Below are 18,384 nucleotides of genomic sequence, written 5' to 3'. Positions count from 1 at the left end.
GGTGCCACCTGGATGGGTTGTTGGGGGAGGGGGTCAGAGAGGTGGGGTGGGATGTGGGGTGGGGATGGGGGCAGTTCAAGAGTTGGCTGTCCTTCTCTGGTCCACCTTTCCCTAAGGACAGACATCGATAACACCAGTGTTTTCCCTATTAAACCTCATAAAATTTTCTGTGCACATCTTGAACATTTTTGTTCTGTGTATTCTAGACTGTGCGGTCACTCCTGGACTTTTAAACTGGTCTCTGCTGTGTGTGAGCAAGCCATCACGGTGGATACACTTACTTCAAAGCATCCTATCCAGTTCTCAGTTGTTCAAATAGGTTTCTAATTGATCATCTTGAACTACTGAACTAGTGTCCTTAGCTGATTTACATCAAGAAGATACTGGCTGAACACTTACCATAGGCCAGGCAGGGTAAGTGCCTATTGAATACCTAGGGGAAAAACACCCTTGCAGTCCGGCACTTGTGGGAGGAGGCACCTAGACTGGATCCTAGACTGGATCTATCTTCTGCTTTCGTCCTGCATTGCCCAAGGCTTCCAGAGCCACCCTGAGGGGTGGGCAGGGCCAGGCTCCAGTGCTGGGCTGATATTTCACAGCACAGCCACCTGGAGATTTTAATTGGCTTTGCTTTCTACTCTAGAGCCGGGCATGAGACAGAGTAAGTGTCAGGTGAGCTGAACAGAGGACTTGCTTTTACAGAGGGGTTGGCAGGGGACTTGGAAAGACCAATGAATACACTGTATGGATGGATGGGTGCACACACTTTTGTACAACTAATAAAAAGATCTAAACAAAATAAAGAGAAATGCAAGTGGAAAGACCAGAGCCCGGCCAGAGCCGTGGCTCAGGCAGCCCTTCTCTGGAAGAGGACCTCTGGAGACTTTACAAGCCGCGTGGCACACAGCCTGAAGACAGTGCTGCCTGAGGAAGGCGATCAGATAAACTGTTTTAAAAGCTGACCATCACTTCCAAGTTCTGGTCCACCCACGGTGGAGGCAGGAACAGCTCATCGGTTACCTCAGTTTCCCTGCCAGGATTAAGCTGAGGGAGCTCATTATCACGCTGATGGCCGGCCCTGGTCAGTGTGCTGCCAGAGTGAAGTTAGCACAGGCGGCAACTCCATCCTGACTTTTAGCTTAATCGGTGGGGCCTAGTATAGGAGTTAATTCAAAACACTGACTCGTGTGTGCGTGTGTGTGTGTGTGTGTGTGTGTGTGTGTGTGTGTATGCATGCAAGTGTGCATGTTATGTGTCAGTCCCCAGAACTTGGGGCCTAGGCGCTGTCCCTGGGCTCTTTGGCTCACGGCTCTATCACTCGAAGCACAGCTCCACTCCCAGCGTTGCGTGATTAACTGGAGATCAGGGACCTGAGGACTCTCCTGCCCTGGCTGGCTGTGGACCATGAACAGACCTCCAGCAAAGCCAGGCCCACTGGCCCACAGGCCACAGACCCACAGACCCCAGACCCACCGGCCCACAGACCCCCAGACCCCAGGCCCACAGACCCACCTGCCCACAGACCCCAGACCTATAGACCCCAGACCTACAGATATACAGACCCACAGACCTACAGACTCATAGACCCCAGACCTACAGACCCACAGGCTTACAGACCCCAGACCTACTGACCCCCAGACCCCAGACCCACAGGACCACAGACCCCAGACCCACAGACCCCAGACCTACAGATCCCAGACCCATAGACCCCAGACCTACAGATCCCAGACCCATAGACCCCAGACCTACAGATCCCAGACCCATAGACCCCAGACCTACAGATCCCAGACCCATAGACCCCAGACCTACAGACCCACAGACCCCAGACCTACAGACCCACAGACCCCAGACCTACAGACCCACAGACCCCAGACCTACAGACCCACAGGCCTACAGACCCCAGACCCACAGACCCCAGACCACAAATTCCAGAACTACAGACCACAGACCCACAGATCCACAGACCTACAGACCCGGACCTACAGACCCCAGACCTACAGACCCGGACCTACAAACCCCAGACCCACCGGCGGCCCCGCCGCGCCCGGTGACCTTCTACCGGTCGCCTCTTCACGAAGCCATGCCTGGCTGCGAGGCCCAGGGCCGTGCGTGCGGGCGGGCGCGGCGGCGGCCCGCAGAGCGGCTCCCTCGACGCTTCGGCCTGCGCGCGTGGCGGAGCGCGGGAGGCGGAGCCTCCACTGTTTACACCACGAGGCAGACCCGCCCGCCACGCCCTCCGCGCACGCGCCTCAGTCCCCGCCCCGCGCACGCGCCGCACGCGCCGCACGCGCCCCTCGGCTCTCGGGCCCGCCCCTCGCCGCTCGAGCCCCGCCCTACAGCCAATGGGCGACGCCGCCCGTGCACGTCGGCCCGCTCCGCCCCGCCCCGCGCATCTCCTCGCCTGGCGCGGCCTCCGCTCGGTACAGAGCTGCAGTCCGCGCCGCGCAGCGCCGCTTCCCGGACCTCCGCCGAGGCCTAGCTGCAGTCGGCGCGGGGCGCGCCGCCGCCGGCCTTCGGCGCCATGTCGGAGAGCGGGGCTCCAGGGCCGCAGGAGGAGAACCTACAGGGTGAGGGCGCGGACGGGGCGCCGCGGGCCGGGCGGCGGCCGGGGACGCCGGGCCCGGCGGGACCGCGCCCGGGTCGGCGGGGCTGGGAGCCGCCGGGCTCACGCGGGGGTCCCCCGGGTGGGGCCGGTTCGCCGCGGGCCTGCGCCTTCCGCCGGGCGCCGGCGTGGGGGCCGGGCTGCTGCAGCCGCGGGGACGGGCGGTCTCGGGCCGGGAGCTCTGCGTGAGGCTTTTCCCGAAGCCCGACCCCGGGCGCTGTGCGCTCTCCGCCGGGCTCGAGTTCCGGCCGGCGCGCGCACTGGGACCGGGGGAGGGCGCTGTGGCTGGAGGGGCGGTGCGCGCGCACGCGGGCGGGGGTTCGGTGTGGCTGGAGGGGCGGTGCGCGCACACGCGGGCGGGGGCCCGGTGTGGCTGGAGGGGCGGTGCGCGCACACGCGGGCGGGGGCCGGTGTGGCTGGAGGGGCGGTGCGCGCACGCGGGCGGGGGTTCGGTGTGGCTGGAGGGGCGGTGCGCGTGCACGCGGGCGGGGGCCGGTGTGGCTGGAGGGGCGGTGCGCGCACACGCGGGCGGGGGCCCGGTGTGGCTGGAGGGGCGGTGCGCGCGCACGCGGGCGAAGGCCCGGTGTGGCTGGAGGGGCGGTGCGCGTGCACGCGGGCGGGGGGCCGGTGTGGCTGGAGGGGCGGTGCGCGCGCACGCGGGCGAAGGCCCGGTGTGGCTGGAGGGGCGGTGCGCGCGCACGCGGGCGGGGGGCCGGTGTGGCTGGAGGGGCGGTGCGCGCGCACGCGGGCGAAGGCCCGGTGTGGCTGGAGGGGCGGTGCGCGTGCACGCGGGCGGGGGGCCGGTGTGGCTGGAGGGGCGGTGCGCGCGCACGCGGGCGGGGCCCGGTGTGGCTTGGAGGGGCGGTGCGCGCGCACGCGCGCGGGGGGCCGGTGTGGCTCGGGGGTCTGGCGCGCGCGCGCGCGCGGGGGGCCGGTGTGGCTCGGGGGTCTGGCGCGCGCGCGCGCGCCCGCCACGCCTCCCAGTCTGCTTGCTGAGTCACGCACGGCCGGGCGGGCGCCCCAGGCGCGGAGGTCCCGAGGCTTGACCCACTCTATAAAAAGGCGCTTACACCGCGGGACCTCGCGGGGGGTTTGGGCCGCGCCCGGCGGACGTGCGGCCCGGCGCGGCGCGGGCGGTCACCCGAGTCACGTGGGCCCGCCGCGCCCCGGGACACGTGAGCTCCGGCACCTCCTCCGCGCTCCTGGGAGACCTCACCGGGAGGACCGCGCGCGCTCCGCGCCCCCCGGGTCTCCTGGGGTGCCGGCCGGACCCCCACCGCGCCCGCGCCCCCCCTCCCCGCCCTAACTCGCTGCTCCCTGGCGAGCGCTGGTAAATGCAGAAGACAGGGAGGGAGGCCCTCAGTTCCAGAAGCTTCCCTTGTGAGCCCTGCCCGTGGCTGCGAGGTGGCAGCGGCGGTTCTGCCTCTGGGGCACTGCAGTGTCGGCGTCGCTGTAAGTTAGGGCGCGGGTTTCCCACGCCCGTGAGGTGGCCGAAGCTGCCAGATGGAGGAATAAGACTGACCGCAGTTAAGGCACAAAATCGGGGGCTCTGTGTCCAGTACCAGGGACACTTGGATCCTGGGGGGCAAAGGCGCACTACCGGACCCCCCGGCAACGGGGGGTGAGGTGTGAGCTCAGTGTGGTTAGAACGTCTAGTGACCCGGCTGCCCTCCGGTCACTTGCGGCGAGGCTGTCTCTCCCCGCCCACCCGGACACGGAAGCTTCAGAAGTCCCCAGCCCCCTTCTGGGGAGAGAAGCCTGTGAGTGTGATGGGGTTTAGCAGCCCCGAGCCTCCTCCGCGGGAAGCCAGCCCGCCTCCGCCGCCGCCACCGCCTTGGGGGTGAGGAAACTAGGCCCCTCCTCAGCGGCGTGCATCGCCTCCAGCAGAGCCTCAGAGCTTTGCTTCCGGGGGTGTGGCTGCTTCTGGAGAGGGAGGGAAGCCCCCAGGTGGTTCTGTCCTCCCCGACGTGGGGGGAGGGCTCCTGCCACTTCACTCCCACTGGCTGAGCTCCTCCAGTCTCTCGGGGGTGGTCTCTGTTGTGGGCCCTACTAGTGCCTGGAGGACTCCGCAGTCCATCCCAGGATGCAGAGCGGAGTGGCCGGGGGTCACTGGAGGTCACTGTTCTAAGCACCCAGAGGCTGTACTTAGTTGACATTTTATTTTTTAACGAGATGAGAGGGAGAAAGGTGGGAATGAAGGAATGGGTTAAGAACTGAAAAACTGATTGGTGTGGTGGCACAGAGGTTGAATTCCAGGGTGAGACCCTGTCTTGAGAAGAAGTTGTTTTTGCTCTAAAGTCAGTCTATTAGTGACTTTTTGTAATATTTAAATATCAGTAGCAGATTTTGCTCATATATAACTTCACCTGTATTTAGAAGGTAGTTAAAATCAACTTGATGTGAATCTTGGTGTGGCAAGTATAAATGAGAAGTGGGGGAAAGCTACTCAGCGGCTACTCAGGAGGCTGAGATGTGAGGATCAGGGTTTGAAGCCAGACTGGCAGATAAATCTAAGAGACTCATCTCTGCCAGCAAAAAGCCAGAAGTGGAGGCATTCCTCAAATGGTAGAGCACCAGACTTGAGAGAAAAAGCCAAGTGAGAATGTGAGGCCCGAGTTCCAGCCCCAGCCAGACACACACGTATGCGTGTGTGCAGTAGGGTACAGGGGTCAGAAGCGCCCCCAGTCTTTGTTAGGCTTAGGTATGTTTACGTTTTCAGGGGTTGTTAAGTCTTAACCCAAATCTTTTTTTGCTGAAAAGTTGACTAATTGCAGAACGTAGGCGGTAGCACCGTCAGATTTCATTTTCCAGGAAGTGCAGTTTCTGGCCCAGTGGTGCAGGTCAGTGGTAAGCCCTCACTGCTCTGGTGGAGCGTGGGGACCCCGGCCTTTCACTGCAGTCCTTCCAGAGCCCCTCCCCTTTCCTCAAGCTGCTCACATCTCCACAGTGGTTTTGAGGAGCATTACTAGGATTTGAGTTGGTCCCCTCTGAAGTTCATAGATGTAGTCGGTTCAGCAGTGTCTGGACACAGTGGTCCCTGTGTAGCCTGAGATGCCTCTGTGTAATGAGCAGACACTGGTCTTTGTCCTTAGTTCCTGGCAGAGTCCCTCACAGTCCCTTTGGAATATGTTAATGTTTATGCTAATCAGGTAACTTGGGGCCCTAGGGTGGAGAACTTCACACTTGAGGCTGGTTACCAGTTGTATAGAAACCCAGGGCTGCCAGGGAGAGGCCCGGAGGTTGGGTTATTTTGTGTCACAAGAAAAGACTTGGAGCATCAAGTTCATTGGTAATTAGAAATTTAACAAGTTTGAGTTCTGTGAGTTTCAACAGATGACCGGATTTGGGGAGAGGGTGTGTGAAAAACCCTACATTTTGTAGCCTAAGTATGGTGGGCCAGCCACCCTGGCCAGGCAGCTGGTCTGGGCGTTGCAGGCTTGTGAGAGTCGGGGTCTGACTGACACCGATTGGGGGGGGGGTGTAGTGCCAGAATTACTTGGACAGTCGGGACACCCAGTTGCTTTTGGTGAGTGGGTTGTTGGCTGGGAATTTGCACATTTGCTGCAGGAATGGTGTTGGAAGAAGACAACACAGCCTCCATCTCCAGTTATGTCACCTGACAGGTCCGGGCCGTAGCCACGGGAGCCAGGCCCAGAATTTGAATCCTCTCGATTAACCTAGAAAAGATGCTGCCCAAAGCTGAGGCCAGGAATTCTGCAGGCCTGAGCTGGCTGGCTGTGTATTGTATTGTAACTCAAGTGGAGGAAGGAGGGCTGGTGCAGGATGGGGAACCCAGCTTCATTTTTCCATTTAGATAAGCAGCTACTGCACCACTGGAGCTGCTCCAGCCTTTTTTTTCCCCTTCAGTTATCAAGGTAGAATCTTAGGTTTTTGCCCAAGGCTAGCCTCAGACCAAGATCCTTCTTACCTACAACCTCATGTGTAGCCACCCTACTTAGTTGAGTTGGGGGTCTCACTAATTTTGAGGTTAGACCCAAACCATGATTCTCCTGGTCTCTGCCTCCCAAGTAGCTGGGATTTCAGCAGGCGCCACTGGGCCTGGTCTTGAGCTTTATGACATTGCTGTCCGGAATGGTGTGTGTAAATCTGGTATCTTCCCTTTAGCCTTGCTGGCATGACAGCAGGGGTTCTAGCCCCGTCTTCTGTGCATTGAGCTTGGTCCTCCTGAAGCTGGGCTGTCGGCTGCTGAGGACCTGCCAGGGGCCACACTGTGACTCCAGCCTCTGGGCCCAGGCCTCCGATTTGCCTCTTTCCTGTTGTGTGACATTGGCCCTGCAGCAAGCACTGGTCCAGAGGTGTCCGCAGTGGCACAGCCCATGTACTTCTCCAGTGCGCCAAGTACATGGACCATTCTCCCCTGATCACAGGGTATCTTGTATGACCGAAGGACAGGTAGCAGCTCAGGGTGATTAGATTACCCTTAGTAGACATTACAGTGACTATAAAATTAGTTTATTCAGTTTTTCTAGTATGTAAGGTGTTGTTTTTTTCTTCTGACACTTACAGGGCATTGAGCTGAGGGCCTTGTGCTCGCTAGACAGGCACTCTACTCCTTATGCACCATTACCATTCTCTGACAAGTTGTCTTTATGTGCGTTAGTGTGTGTGTGTGTGTGTGTGCGCGTGCGCGCGCGCGTGCGCGTGCACACACACACAAACGTAAGCTGCTCCTGGGGCTTGAACACAGAGCCTGGTTGTTGTCCCTGAGCTTTTGTGCTCAAGGCCATCGCTCTACGATTGAGCCACAGCTCCGCTTCCTGTTTTTTGTGAGTTAATTGCAAATAAGAGTCTCATGGACTTTGCTGCCTGGGCTGGCTTTGAACTCTGACCCTCTAATTTCAGCCTTCTGATTAGCTAAGCACTGATGAGCCACAAGTTATCTGTTAACAAAGGATTTTCTTTGTGTGTGTGGCAGGGGGGAGGAGTTTTCTTTTTTTCTTGTCTCTTTTTGGTACTGGGTGTGGAACCCAGGACTTCATACTTGCTAGGTAAGTCCCTTGCCACTGAGCTGTGTGTGTGTGTTTTCCCTTGTTATCATATGTAGATGGGATAAGTCAGGTAATTGAGTGCCTTTCTTTCTGGACAGTGTCACCTCTTTCCCCTCTTCTTAAAAATTTTGTTCTTGTAAAGATTCTGTATAGAGAGGTTACAGGTATATCAATAAGGTAATGAGTACATTTTTTTTTTTTTTTGGGTCCGGTCGTGGGGCCTGAACTCTGGGCCTGGACGCTGTCCCTCAGTTCTTCAGCTCAAGGCTAGCCCTCTACCACTTGAGCCACATTGCCACTTCCGGCTTTTTTCTTTTTGCTTATGTGGTGCTGAGGAATCGAACCCAGGACCTCAGGCACGCAAGGCAAGCGTTCTACCACTGAGACACCTTTCCAGCCCATGAGTACATTTCTTGTTGGGCATTTGTTTTTCTCCCACTATCCCTTCCTTCCCCCACTCCCCTCCTCCCCAAGTTGTAAGGTTCATTTCCACCATAGTATCTTGTGAGTCTCACCGTTGGAGTGGTTATCCTGTGACCTTGTTTCAGCATTTCGACAAAGGATTTCAGTACACAGCCTAGGAACCAAGATAATCCTGGGTCCAGAAACAGATGTTGTGCACATGTGCATTTTTTTTTTTTTGTCGGTCATGGGGCTTGCACTCTGGGCTTGGGCGCTGTCCCTGCGCTCTTCAGCTCAAGGCGAGCTCTCTACCACTTGAGCCACAGCGCCACTTCCAGTTTTTTTTTTTTATTTTTTATTTTGTCGGTCGTGGGGCTTGAACTCTGGGCCTGGGCGCTGTCCCTCAGCTCTTCAGCTCAAGGCGAGCGCTCTACCACTTGAGCTACAGCGCCACTTCTGGTTTTCTGGTGGTTTATTGGAGATAGGAGTCTCACGGTTTCTCCTGCCCTGGCTGGCTTTGAACCGCGATCCTCAGATCTCAGCCTCCTGAGTAGCTAGGATTACAGGCGTGAGCCACCAGCGCCCGGCTCACTTCCAGTTTTCTAGTGGTTTATGGTGATAAGAGTCTCATGGACTTTCCTGCCTAGTCTGGCTTTGAACCGCGATCCTCAGATCTCAGCCTGAGCAGCTAGGATTACAGGCGAGAGCTACTGGGGCCCGGCTTATTTATTTTTGTGTAGGTACTAGGGCTTGAACTCAGGGCCTTGGCTCATCCCAGGTACTCACCATCCACATCTGGTGACAGGGCGAATCACAGACTGGGAGATAAGAGTCTCATGGACTTTCCTGTCCAGGCTGGATTTGCTGCAATCCTCAGGTCTCAGCCTCCTGAATAGCTAGGATACAGGCCTGAGACATAAGTGCCTGGCAGCTTTCTAGTTCAAAACTGGTGCTTTATCTTGTGAGCTACACCTCCACTTCTTGCTTTTTGCTGGTGGAAACAAGAGTCATGGATTTGTTTGTGCATCTTGATTTCTGTTATAGAAGCACCATAGAACAGAAGGGAAGTAGGCCACACCTTGTTTGAGCAGTAGCGTGAAAGTTAAATCCAGGTGGACCTAGTGGGACCACAGAGTGACCTGTAGACTGATGATAACTGGATGTGGGCACCTGGGGAGGCAGGGTTTTCTAGTAAACATTAGATAGTTCGCTTAATCAGTCATCAGCTGCTAGGTAAACATCCAGCTGAAGTGAATACAACAGACACCGTGAGATTAGAGACTGGAAGCAGGCCGTATAGCTAATAGTGAGGCAGTGCCCATTTATTTACTTTAGGTTTACACTGCTGGGCTCAAACCCAGGCCTTGCATCTGCTTAAAGTTCATGTATTAAATAATTTCCCCTCACAGCATACAAAAACAAGTTACTAGAATTCCCACTGCTCCATGTTTTTTAGCAATTTCCACAACTTGAAGTGTACCTAAAAATACATGGTATAGGAACAGGTAGCATACTGCAATTTGCATCTTTTTTTTTTTTTTTTGGCAGTTGTAGGGCTTGAACTCTGAGCCTGGGTGCTGTCTCTGAGTTCTTCGTCTCAACTTGCATACTACACTTGAGCCACAGCGCCACTTCTGGTTTTCTGGTGGTTAACTGGAGATAAAAGTCATGGACTTTTCTGCCTGGGCTGACTTTGAATCTTGATCCTCAGATTCCAGCCTCCTGAGTATCTAGAGTTACAGGCGTGAACCACCAGTGCCTGGCTTACAGTAGTGCATTTTACAGTCTGATGTTTTTCTCTTCATAAAACATCAGGTGCCTTGTTGGCAAATTTCCTTGTTTTTGCTAAATTAAAGGGAGGCGTCCAAAAAAAGTGGGCTTTTCTAGTAACCACTTGGGCTCAGGTACCTTCGCACTTGAAAAATCATATCCTTCCTGGACAGTTCAGACCCGAGGAAACAGGCAGTAGTCATGGGCAAACAGTGGATGAACTTGGCTGAGCGGAGGGAGGGATCAAACCAGCCCTTTTTCCCCAAACCTAGAGCTGAGCGTCCTGCCTCTGCATTTCTTTGAAAAGTAACTCATTTCTTCTTCTTTTTTCTTTTTTTTTTTGGTTCAGTCCCGGGGCTTGAACTCTGGGCCTGGGCGTTGTCCCTCAGCTCTTCAGCTCAAGGCTAGTGCTCTACCACTTGAGCCACAGCGCCATTTCCGGCTTTTTTCTTTTTGCTTATGTGGTGCTGAGGAATCGAACCCAGGGCCTCAGGCATGCAAGGCAAGCACTCTACCACTGAGCCACGGTCCCAGCCCAAAGTAACTCATTTCTTTGAAAAGTAACTCACTGTGCTTAGTGACAACCACCAGTTAACTTGGTCAGTTCAAAGTAATGTTAATGGGTTCCTATAAAAAGCAATACAGAGGGGCTGGGAAGGTGGCTCAGCGGTAGAGCGCTTGCCTTGCATGCATGAGGCCCTAGGTTCGATTCCTCAGCACCACATAAGCAAAAAGAAAAAGCCGGAAATGGCTCTGTGGCTCAAGTGGTAGAGTGCTAGCCTTGAGCTGAAGAGCTGAGGGACAGCGCTCAGGCCGAGTTCAGCCTCCACGACTGAACCTCCCCCCCCCAAAAAAAAAAGGCAATACAGAAAAGCTGCAAAGGTGAATTTTACAGGCTTTCAGGGATACTGCGCTCCTGCAGTGAGGAAGTAGGTTGACAGTAGAACTCTGCTGAGTTTGGTGGCTCACATCTGTGATCCTGGCGCTTGGGAGGCTGAGGTGGGGATGGCATGTTCAGGCCAGCCTGGCACCAGGTCAAGGTCAAGTTTAAAGCATTTTAAAATTTGTAGTGGTGCACTATTACATCTCCTAATTCTAAGAGTGTGTTTAACACTTAGCGTTAGCCTTGGTCGAGGATGGGTCGCATGGTCCTCTGATAGGACATACTGTGCTTGAGCTTAGACCAATGACGAGGAAGTGGCAAAGACTCAAGCTCGTATTAGTTTATTTGTCTCTTGAGTCAGGTCTCACTACTACGTAGGGCAGGCTGGTCTTGAACTTGGGTTCTTCTTATTTCAGTCTCGCAAATGCTGGAATTATAGGTGTGTGCTACCATGTCTAGTTTGACAGGTTTTTTTTCTTCTAAAAATTGAGCGTAGGGCTGGGAAGGTGGCTCAGTGGTAAGAACGCTTGCCTTGCATGCTCGAGGCCCTGGGTTCGATTCCTCAGCACCACATAAGCAAACAGAAAAAAGCCGGAAGTGGCGCTGTGGCTCATAGTGGTAGAGCGCTAGCCTTGAGCTGAAGAGCTGAGGGACAGCGCCCAGGCCCAGAGTTCAGGCCCCACGACCGGACCCAAAAAAAAAAAAAAAAAAAAAAAATTGAGCGTAAAGGCTGGACCATGGTGGCTCACGCCTGTAATTCTAGCTGTTCGGGAGGCTGAGATCTGAGGATTGTGGTTCAAAGCCAGCTCAAGCAGAAAATCCCTGTGAGAATCATCTCCAATAAACTCAAAAAAGCTGGAAGTGGCACTGTGGCTCAAGTGATAGAGCACTAGCTTTGAGCACAGAGAAGCTATGCCTTGAGAAGACCCTATGCCTTGAGTTCAAGCCCCAGGATTGGAAAAACAAAACAAAAATTGAGTGCAAGACAAAAGGAATGAGTGTCTGGAGACTGTAGGCTTCGGGAACATCTGTATGCTATGAAGGGGTGGAAGAGATGCAGACGCGTCGGCACGTGGCCTCAGGCCCAGGGGCTGGTCTCTTGGATCGAGAGGGGAGCTGTGGACTAGTAATGCCAGTGCTGGAAGAGGGTTGGAGGCTGTGTTGAGGGGGGGGGGGTGGAGGAGCAGGTTCATTATGTGCTTCCTTCCGCAGGTGCTCTTGGGAGTGGAAGGGCGGGCGGGCGGGCGGGCGGGCGGGCGGGTTACATGTGATGACCAGATGTGAGTGAGTCCATGTGTCCAACTGTTCCTCTTGGCCTCTTCAGGCTCCTGGGTAGAATTGCACTTTAGCAATAATGGGAACGGGAGCAGTGTTCCAGCCTCAGTTTCTATTTATAATGGTGACATGGAAAAAATTCTTCTGGATGCCCAGCATGAATCTGGACGAAGTAGCTCCAAGAGTTCTCACTGTGACAGGTAGGTTTCCGCAGGTGTGTGCATGACAGTGCTGGTGCTCCGGGGAGGGAGTTGTTGGAGGGGTCTGGGCTTCTGCACCTGAGGGTGCATTGGGAGAGCCTCCTGCAGCCGTCCTTATCAAAGGAACTTTGCCATCAGGTGCCTGAAAAGTGCAAAGCTAGGAACAGACAGGTTAGCGCTACAGAGTGGGCCCTCCTGCCCCCGGGTCTGAGGAGTTTTACTCTCACCCTCTTTTGCTTGTGTCAGAGGGCTCCTAGTTAGCCGCAGCTAGGAAGAATTCAAGGTTTGAGGTGGACGTGGAGGTCAGGGGTCTCAAGGGTGGAGCTGACTCTACCTGAGGCTGAGCCACCAGCCTTGTCTGCCAGAAGAGTCCGTTTGGTTCTGTTCTGGTGGTGGGCAGGAGGGAGCCAGGCACTGGCAGGTACCCCTGTCCTGGCCAGGCTCCTACTTTGGGGTTTGGGGATTTGTTTCAGTGATGGTGCTCACATAGTTTTTCTGTTCTCCCCTTTTTTCTACTTCATCACCAACCAAGCCCACCTCGCTCGCAGACACCACAGGACACCACCAGGGTTTCTGAAGTGGACACACACAGTATTGGGGAAAAAAACAGCTCTCAGGTAAGCTGAGGAGCCGTGCAGGGGCAGGTGAGTCGTCTTGACAGCAGGTAGCCTGGCTTTTGTGTGGGTCTCATGCCTACACCAGGAGAAGCGGGGGATGGCCTGTGAAGCGGTGGCTGTCTTCTGTGGCCATAGCTGGGCAGTGAGTGGGAGTCGGCTTCCACCAACATAGTGGCTCAGGACCCATTACCTTTTTTTGGTCACTTGTGGGGCTGGAACTCAAGGCCTGGGCGCTGTCCCTGAGTTCTTTTGCTCAAGGCTAGTTCAAGGCGCTAGTATTCTACCACTTTGAACCAAACTTCACTTCTGATTTTCTGATGGTTAATTGGAGATGAACCCCATGGACTTTTCTGCCTGGGCTGGCTTTGAACTGTATCCCTTAGATCAGCTCAGTCTCCCAAGTAGCTAGGATTATAGATTAGATATGATCCACCAGGCTTATCTTTTTTTTTTGGTCATGTCCCTGAGCTCTTCAGCTCAAGGTGAGTACCACTTGAGCCACAGCTCCACTTCTGGTTTTCTGATGGTTGATTGGAAAAGAGTCTCACAGACTTTCCTGCCTGGGCTGGCTTTGAACTGCCATCCTCAGATCTCAGCCTCCTGAGGAGATAGGATGACAGGTGTGAGCCACTGGCGCCCGGCTTTACCTAAAATTGTGATAAGCGTTTCTTCTCCCTCAGTCTGTCAGCATCTTTTCACCTTGCTTGGGGTACAGTATTTGTGGATCTGGCCTTGCCTGTGTTGGGCTGCTTTGGATTGATGTTTTCTTCCTCTCTAACCGTAGTCACCGCCCTCCTGTCGCGTTACTTCCTGGAGGCACTCAAGGGTGCTGTATGCACACTGTCCTCAGGAAGGAGCCCCGTGGGGCTCTGTCGTGGACAGGTCTGAGGCGCAGGCGCGTGCCTCTGGGCTCTGCCTTACTGACCTCATGTTGTCCGGTGTGATGTGACAGGCTGATCTGTGTCATATTTGCTCTTAGTCCGAGGAAGATTATATTGAGAGAAGGAGAGAAGTTGAAAGCATCTTGAAGAAAAACTCAGATTGGATATGGGATTGGTCAAGCCGGCCAGAAAATATCCCCCCAAAGTAAGCCTTGTGGAATGTGGGTGGGTGCCTCTCTGGTCAGGACAGTGTCGGACACACATCTCTGACCATTTCCCCTAGGGAGTTCCTTTTTAAGCACCCGAAGCGCACAGCTACGCTGAGCATGAGGAACACCAGCGTCATGAAGAAAGGGGGCATATTCTCAGCTGAGTTCCTCAAGGTCTTCCTTCCTTCTCTGCTGCTCTCTCATCTGCTGGCCATCGGATTGGGGTAGGTGACATGGCCGGTGGGCTTTTCCCTCTGGTCCTCTGTGGTGAGTGCACTGATGGTCAGCGGCTTGCCAGGCCCCCAGCAGGACAGGGTCTGCTCACCTCAGCGGGTCCCCACCTCCTTGCAGTCCTTGTAGCTGCAGTGTGAGGCTGAGCGAGTGCACCTGTGGATTAAGCCAGAGCAGGAAACAAGGGGAGAACAGAGCCGCTGGGCTTCAGGGTCCTCTGCAGCCTCTGTGCCGGGTGGCTTCACGGGGCCCTGCAGCGTACAGCACTGGGCAGGAGGTCTGTGTGGCTTTCCAGCTAGGTTGGCCAGGGCATGTGTTGGAGGCCTAGGGACAGGACGGAAAGGCCTGCAGATGGCTCAGTTGTCCCTGTCCCCAGACACTGTTGGTGTAGCCCAGCAGACCAGGTCTCATTTTTTTTTTTTTTTTTTTGTCGTCGGTTATGAGGTTTGAACTCGGGGCCTGGGCGCTGTCCCTCAGCTCTTCAGCTCAAGCTAGTATTCTACCACTAGAGCCACAGTACCACTTCTGGTTTTTTCTGCTTAATGTGGTGCCAAGGAATCGAACCCAGAGCCTTATGCATGTGAGGCAAGCACTCTACCACTGAGCCACCTTCGCAGCCCCCCTAACCTGCTTTTTAAATGATACTGGGAGCCATGTGCACACAGCAGATTTGCCAGTGAGTCCTGCCCCAGCTGCTATCCCACTTTGTCTGCTAGAACATAAGTGATGTTTCAAAAGTTTTGGTAATACAGGCTATGTATCAGCAATTTGTGCAAGAGGTCTGCAAGGGGCAGCCCCCATTGACACTGGCAGGCAGGTTGCCCAGGTCCGGGGTGCATGTACTAACTGCGCCGCCTTTCCGCTAGGATCTACATTGGAAGGCGCTTGACCCCCTCCACCAGCACCTTCTGATGGAGCGCAGCGCCGACCTGCTCGCAGTGGGGATAGTGGGGATAGCGTCGGAGCCGGCCCAGCTGGAGAGCCATCGTGGTCTGAGGGTGGCTGCACCACTTGTGTTTGTTCTGTAAACGCGGCTTTCCTAACTTGGTAGATGGAAGAGCAGACGTTGAACTCATGCTGACCTGTCACTACACTGGGATCAATGGACAAGCATGTCAGACGGATGCTTACTGTATACTTTGGTAGTAAGTTTCCTTTGGGTATTAGGTATAAATAGCATATATAATTGTAATGAACAAGTCATGATGTATGCACTATTTAAAAATTATCTGTAACCTTAATTCAGCTGATATGCTTTATATTTCAAAAGAATGAAAAACGTTGATAGTGAACTCACTACATTAAGAAGTTTGTCTAAAAGGAATATTGTGGCCTTATAATTAAACTATGATAGAAAATACGATGTATGTAATTGAAGTGAAAGCTGGTTGTCTATAAAGAACACTTGACCATGCGAACCATGGAGTACAAAATAGCAGCAAGGGACGTGTGCAGACGCCCGTGCAGTCTGCTCCTTTCAGTCAGACTCCGGCCTGGCGGTCAGTCAGCCGCCCCTCCACACTCAGCTGTCTGCTAGGTTGCAGCATGAATCCCTTGGGTGCAAGTTTTGTGTGCTTTTAGCAATCAGCTTTACTGTAAGCAAATGTTTCCTTTGAAGGACTGGACATAATAAAACCATGAATCTGCCAAATCTTTCAGCGAATATTGAAATGAGTTAATAAAAACAAATAAAAAAGCTTCTATTCAACCTGGCCTATTGCGTGTTCTTCATCCTTTTTCTATAGCATGATTTCCTCCCTAATGTGCTGGATCTAGGACTTAGTCCCTGTACTTTTTTGCCCAAGGCCAGTGCTCTACCACGTGTCACAACTCCACTCCAGCTTTTTTTTTTTTGGTCGTGGGGCTTGAACTCTGGGCCTGGGCGCTGTCCTTGCCCTCTTCAGCTCAAGGTGAGTGCTCTACCACTTCAGCCACAGCACCACTTCCGGTTTTCTAGTGGTTTATTGGAGAGAAGAGTCTCATGGACTTTCCTGCTCAGGCTGGCTTTGAACTGCAATCCTCAGATCTCAGCTTCCTGAGTAGCTAGGATTACAGGCTTGAGCCACCAGCGCCCGGCCACTCCAGCTTTTTTGGTAGTTAGTTGGAGATAAAAAGTCTCACGGATTTTTCTGCCCCAGTTGGCTCTGAACTGTGATCCTCAGATCTCAGCTCTCCTGAGTAGCTAGGATTACAGACATGAGCCACCAGTGCCTGGCCAAAGCATTATTTTTTAAATGGCTGCCTCTTTGATAGCATGCTGTAAGAGTCTTGTTTATAAGTGATGAACTTGAAAGCGCTGGCTTGTGGCCATTTCATGTGGAGAGGGCTAGAGTGGCGGCAGCACTGTGCACGGCTGGTGTTTTATCACTTCATCCATGCCTCCTGCCCAGGGTTTCGCAGACTCCTGCCCAGGCTGGCTCTGAGTAGCTGGGGTTAGTCTGAGGTCACTGTGCCTGTGCCCTCCCCTGTCCTCAGGAGACCTGGGAGGCTGAGAATGAGAGGATTGGAATTCTGCGGCCATCCATGGCAGAAAGGTTAGAAAGTGACTCCTTCTCAACTCCAAGCTGGGTACACTTTATTCCCAAAAGAGCACCCAAAGTGGGTGCACGTTATTCCCAAGCTATGTGGGAGACTGAGACCGGAAGGCTTGTGGTACCAGGCTAACACACGAAGAGAGGCTGCAAGACTCCTGTCTCCACAGAAAGGAAGCTCGATGCAGTGGTGTGCCTGTAATCCTAACCATGCTGGGAAGTGAGACCTTGTTCCACCGAAAAACGGCCAGAGGCATGGCTCCACGGTGTGCCCACGGAGCAGGAGGCCTTGAGTTCAAATCTCTTGTAATGCAAAGAAAAGAAAAACTCTGGAGGGTGCATTGAGTCTCCCTTGGCGTGAGTTCCTTGTGGTTTTACAGCAAACTTGTTTTTAGACCAGAACGGTCTGCTTGTTCTGTTGGGTTTGGGTGGTATTGTGCCTCAGACCATGCGAGAAAGCATCGCTCGGGACCCCCTGACCACGTCCTGCCAGGCAGCTGAGGTGCCTGACAAAGCCAGCGCTTGGCCTTCCTTACCACCCTCACACTGGGGGGCTGCTGGAGGCGACCCTGTCACTCAGGGCTTCAGATGCCCACGAGACACCACAGTACACGCGGCTCATTTAAAACAGGGCAAGCCTGATGTCCTTTCTGCAGTTGCCTGTGTGCAAACGTCCGCATGCACATGACTCCGGGGGCCTGAGTCCCTGCACCTCCCGCTACTCAGACCTGCTTACACTCGCTGCCAAGAAACTGTGCAGATGGCTGCATTCTGTGATAAGGGACCCATGTGCTGGGTGCAGACACCTTTGTGCCCCCCCGCCCCCAGCATTGTTGACCTGGAGTTGGAAGGCCCCTCAGCCTGCAGGGGGATCGATGGCTGGAGGGAGCAGCCTTTCTGGACAGCAAGTCACCATTCTTTATCCACCGAATAAGTCTTTCATAAGATACCAAAGCATTGCATCGTTCCAATTTTTTGCCGTTCTTGCTGTGCTTGCTTTAGGCAGGTACTCTACCATGTGAGCCACATCTTCAACCCTTTTTGCTCTACTTAATTTCTGAGATTGGATTTTACTTTTTGCTGGGTCTAGACTGATCCTGTTTACATTTGCTGCCCCAGCTGATGAGGGTGTGTAGCATTGAGAATGGGGTCTCACACACCTTTTGCACAGGATGGCCTAGAAATGTAATCCTTTTGATCTCTGCCCCAAACAGCTAGGATTACAGGTATAAGCTACTGGTGCCCGACCCAAAGAATTGTGATTTGACATCAGGCCACTACTTGTGAATGTAATGTCTTGATGTAGGAGACTGGCTCAGCAAGCTGACATAGTCTCAAAGGGGAAGACTGGACAAACTAACAGTGATTTCCAGGTTATATTAAAACTGAGATAAAAGGGGGTGGGCACTGGTGGCTCACACCTGTAATCCTAGCTACTCTGGAAGCTGAGATCAGAGGACCTCAGTTCAAAGCCAGTCCAGGCAGAAATGACCTTGAGACCCCCAATTAACTAACAAAAAACCTTAAGTGGAACGGTGACTCAAGTGGTAGAGTACCAGCCTTGGGCACAAAGCTACCAGAGACTTAATGCTGGCCCTGAGTTCAGGCCCCTGCTTGAAAACTGCAAGTGAAGGTCCAGGGGAGAGGAGAGAGCTGTGTCCATCCTGAAGAACTCCCTGAGTTGCCAGAAGTGGGACTGTGGGGCACGGTGGTGAGACACTGATGCTTGGCCCTGTGGAGACGCTGTGTGTGGCACGCTCCTGCCAGGGCTGTA

General features: G+C 54.3%; 1 protein-coding gene across 1 annotated transcript; it reads left to right on the top strand.

The window, feature by feature from the left end:
* The first annotated feature begins 2,434 nt into the window (after positions 1 to 2,434).
* Bnip3 (BCL2 interacting protein 3) lies at positions 2,435 to 15,792 on the top strand. The gene is made up of 6 exons (XM_070011464.1): positions 2,435 to 2,567; positions 11,991 to 12,141; positions 12,674 to 12,758; positions 13,738 to 13,844; positions 13,923 to 14,072; positions 14,946 to 15,792. The coding sequence occupies exons 1-6, from the start codon at positions 2,522 to 2,524 to the stop codon at positions 14,989 to 14,991; spliced, it is 585 nt and encodes a 194-aa protein (XP_069867565.1). The 5' UTR covers positions 2,435 to 2,521; the 3' UTR covers positions 14,992 to 15,792.
* The last annotated feature ends 2,592 nt before the right edge of the window (positions 15,793 to 18,384 follow it).

This window comes from Dipodomys merriami, unplaced genomic scaffold (genome assembly GCF_024711535.1).
Source record: "Dipodomys merriami isolate MVZ:Mamm:240054 unplaced genomic scaffold, mDipMer1.0.p SCAF_82, whole genome shotgun sequence".
Taxonomy (NCBI): Eukaryota; Metazoa; Chordata; class Mammalia; order Rodentia; family Heteromyidae; genus Dipodomys; species Dipodomys merriami.
This window is presented reverse-complemented; position numbering and strand designations above follow the sequence as displayed.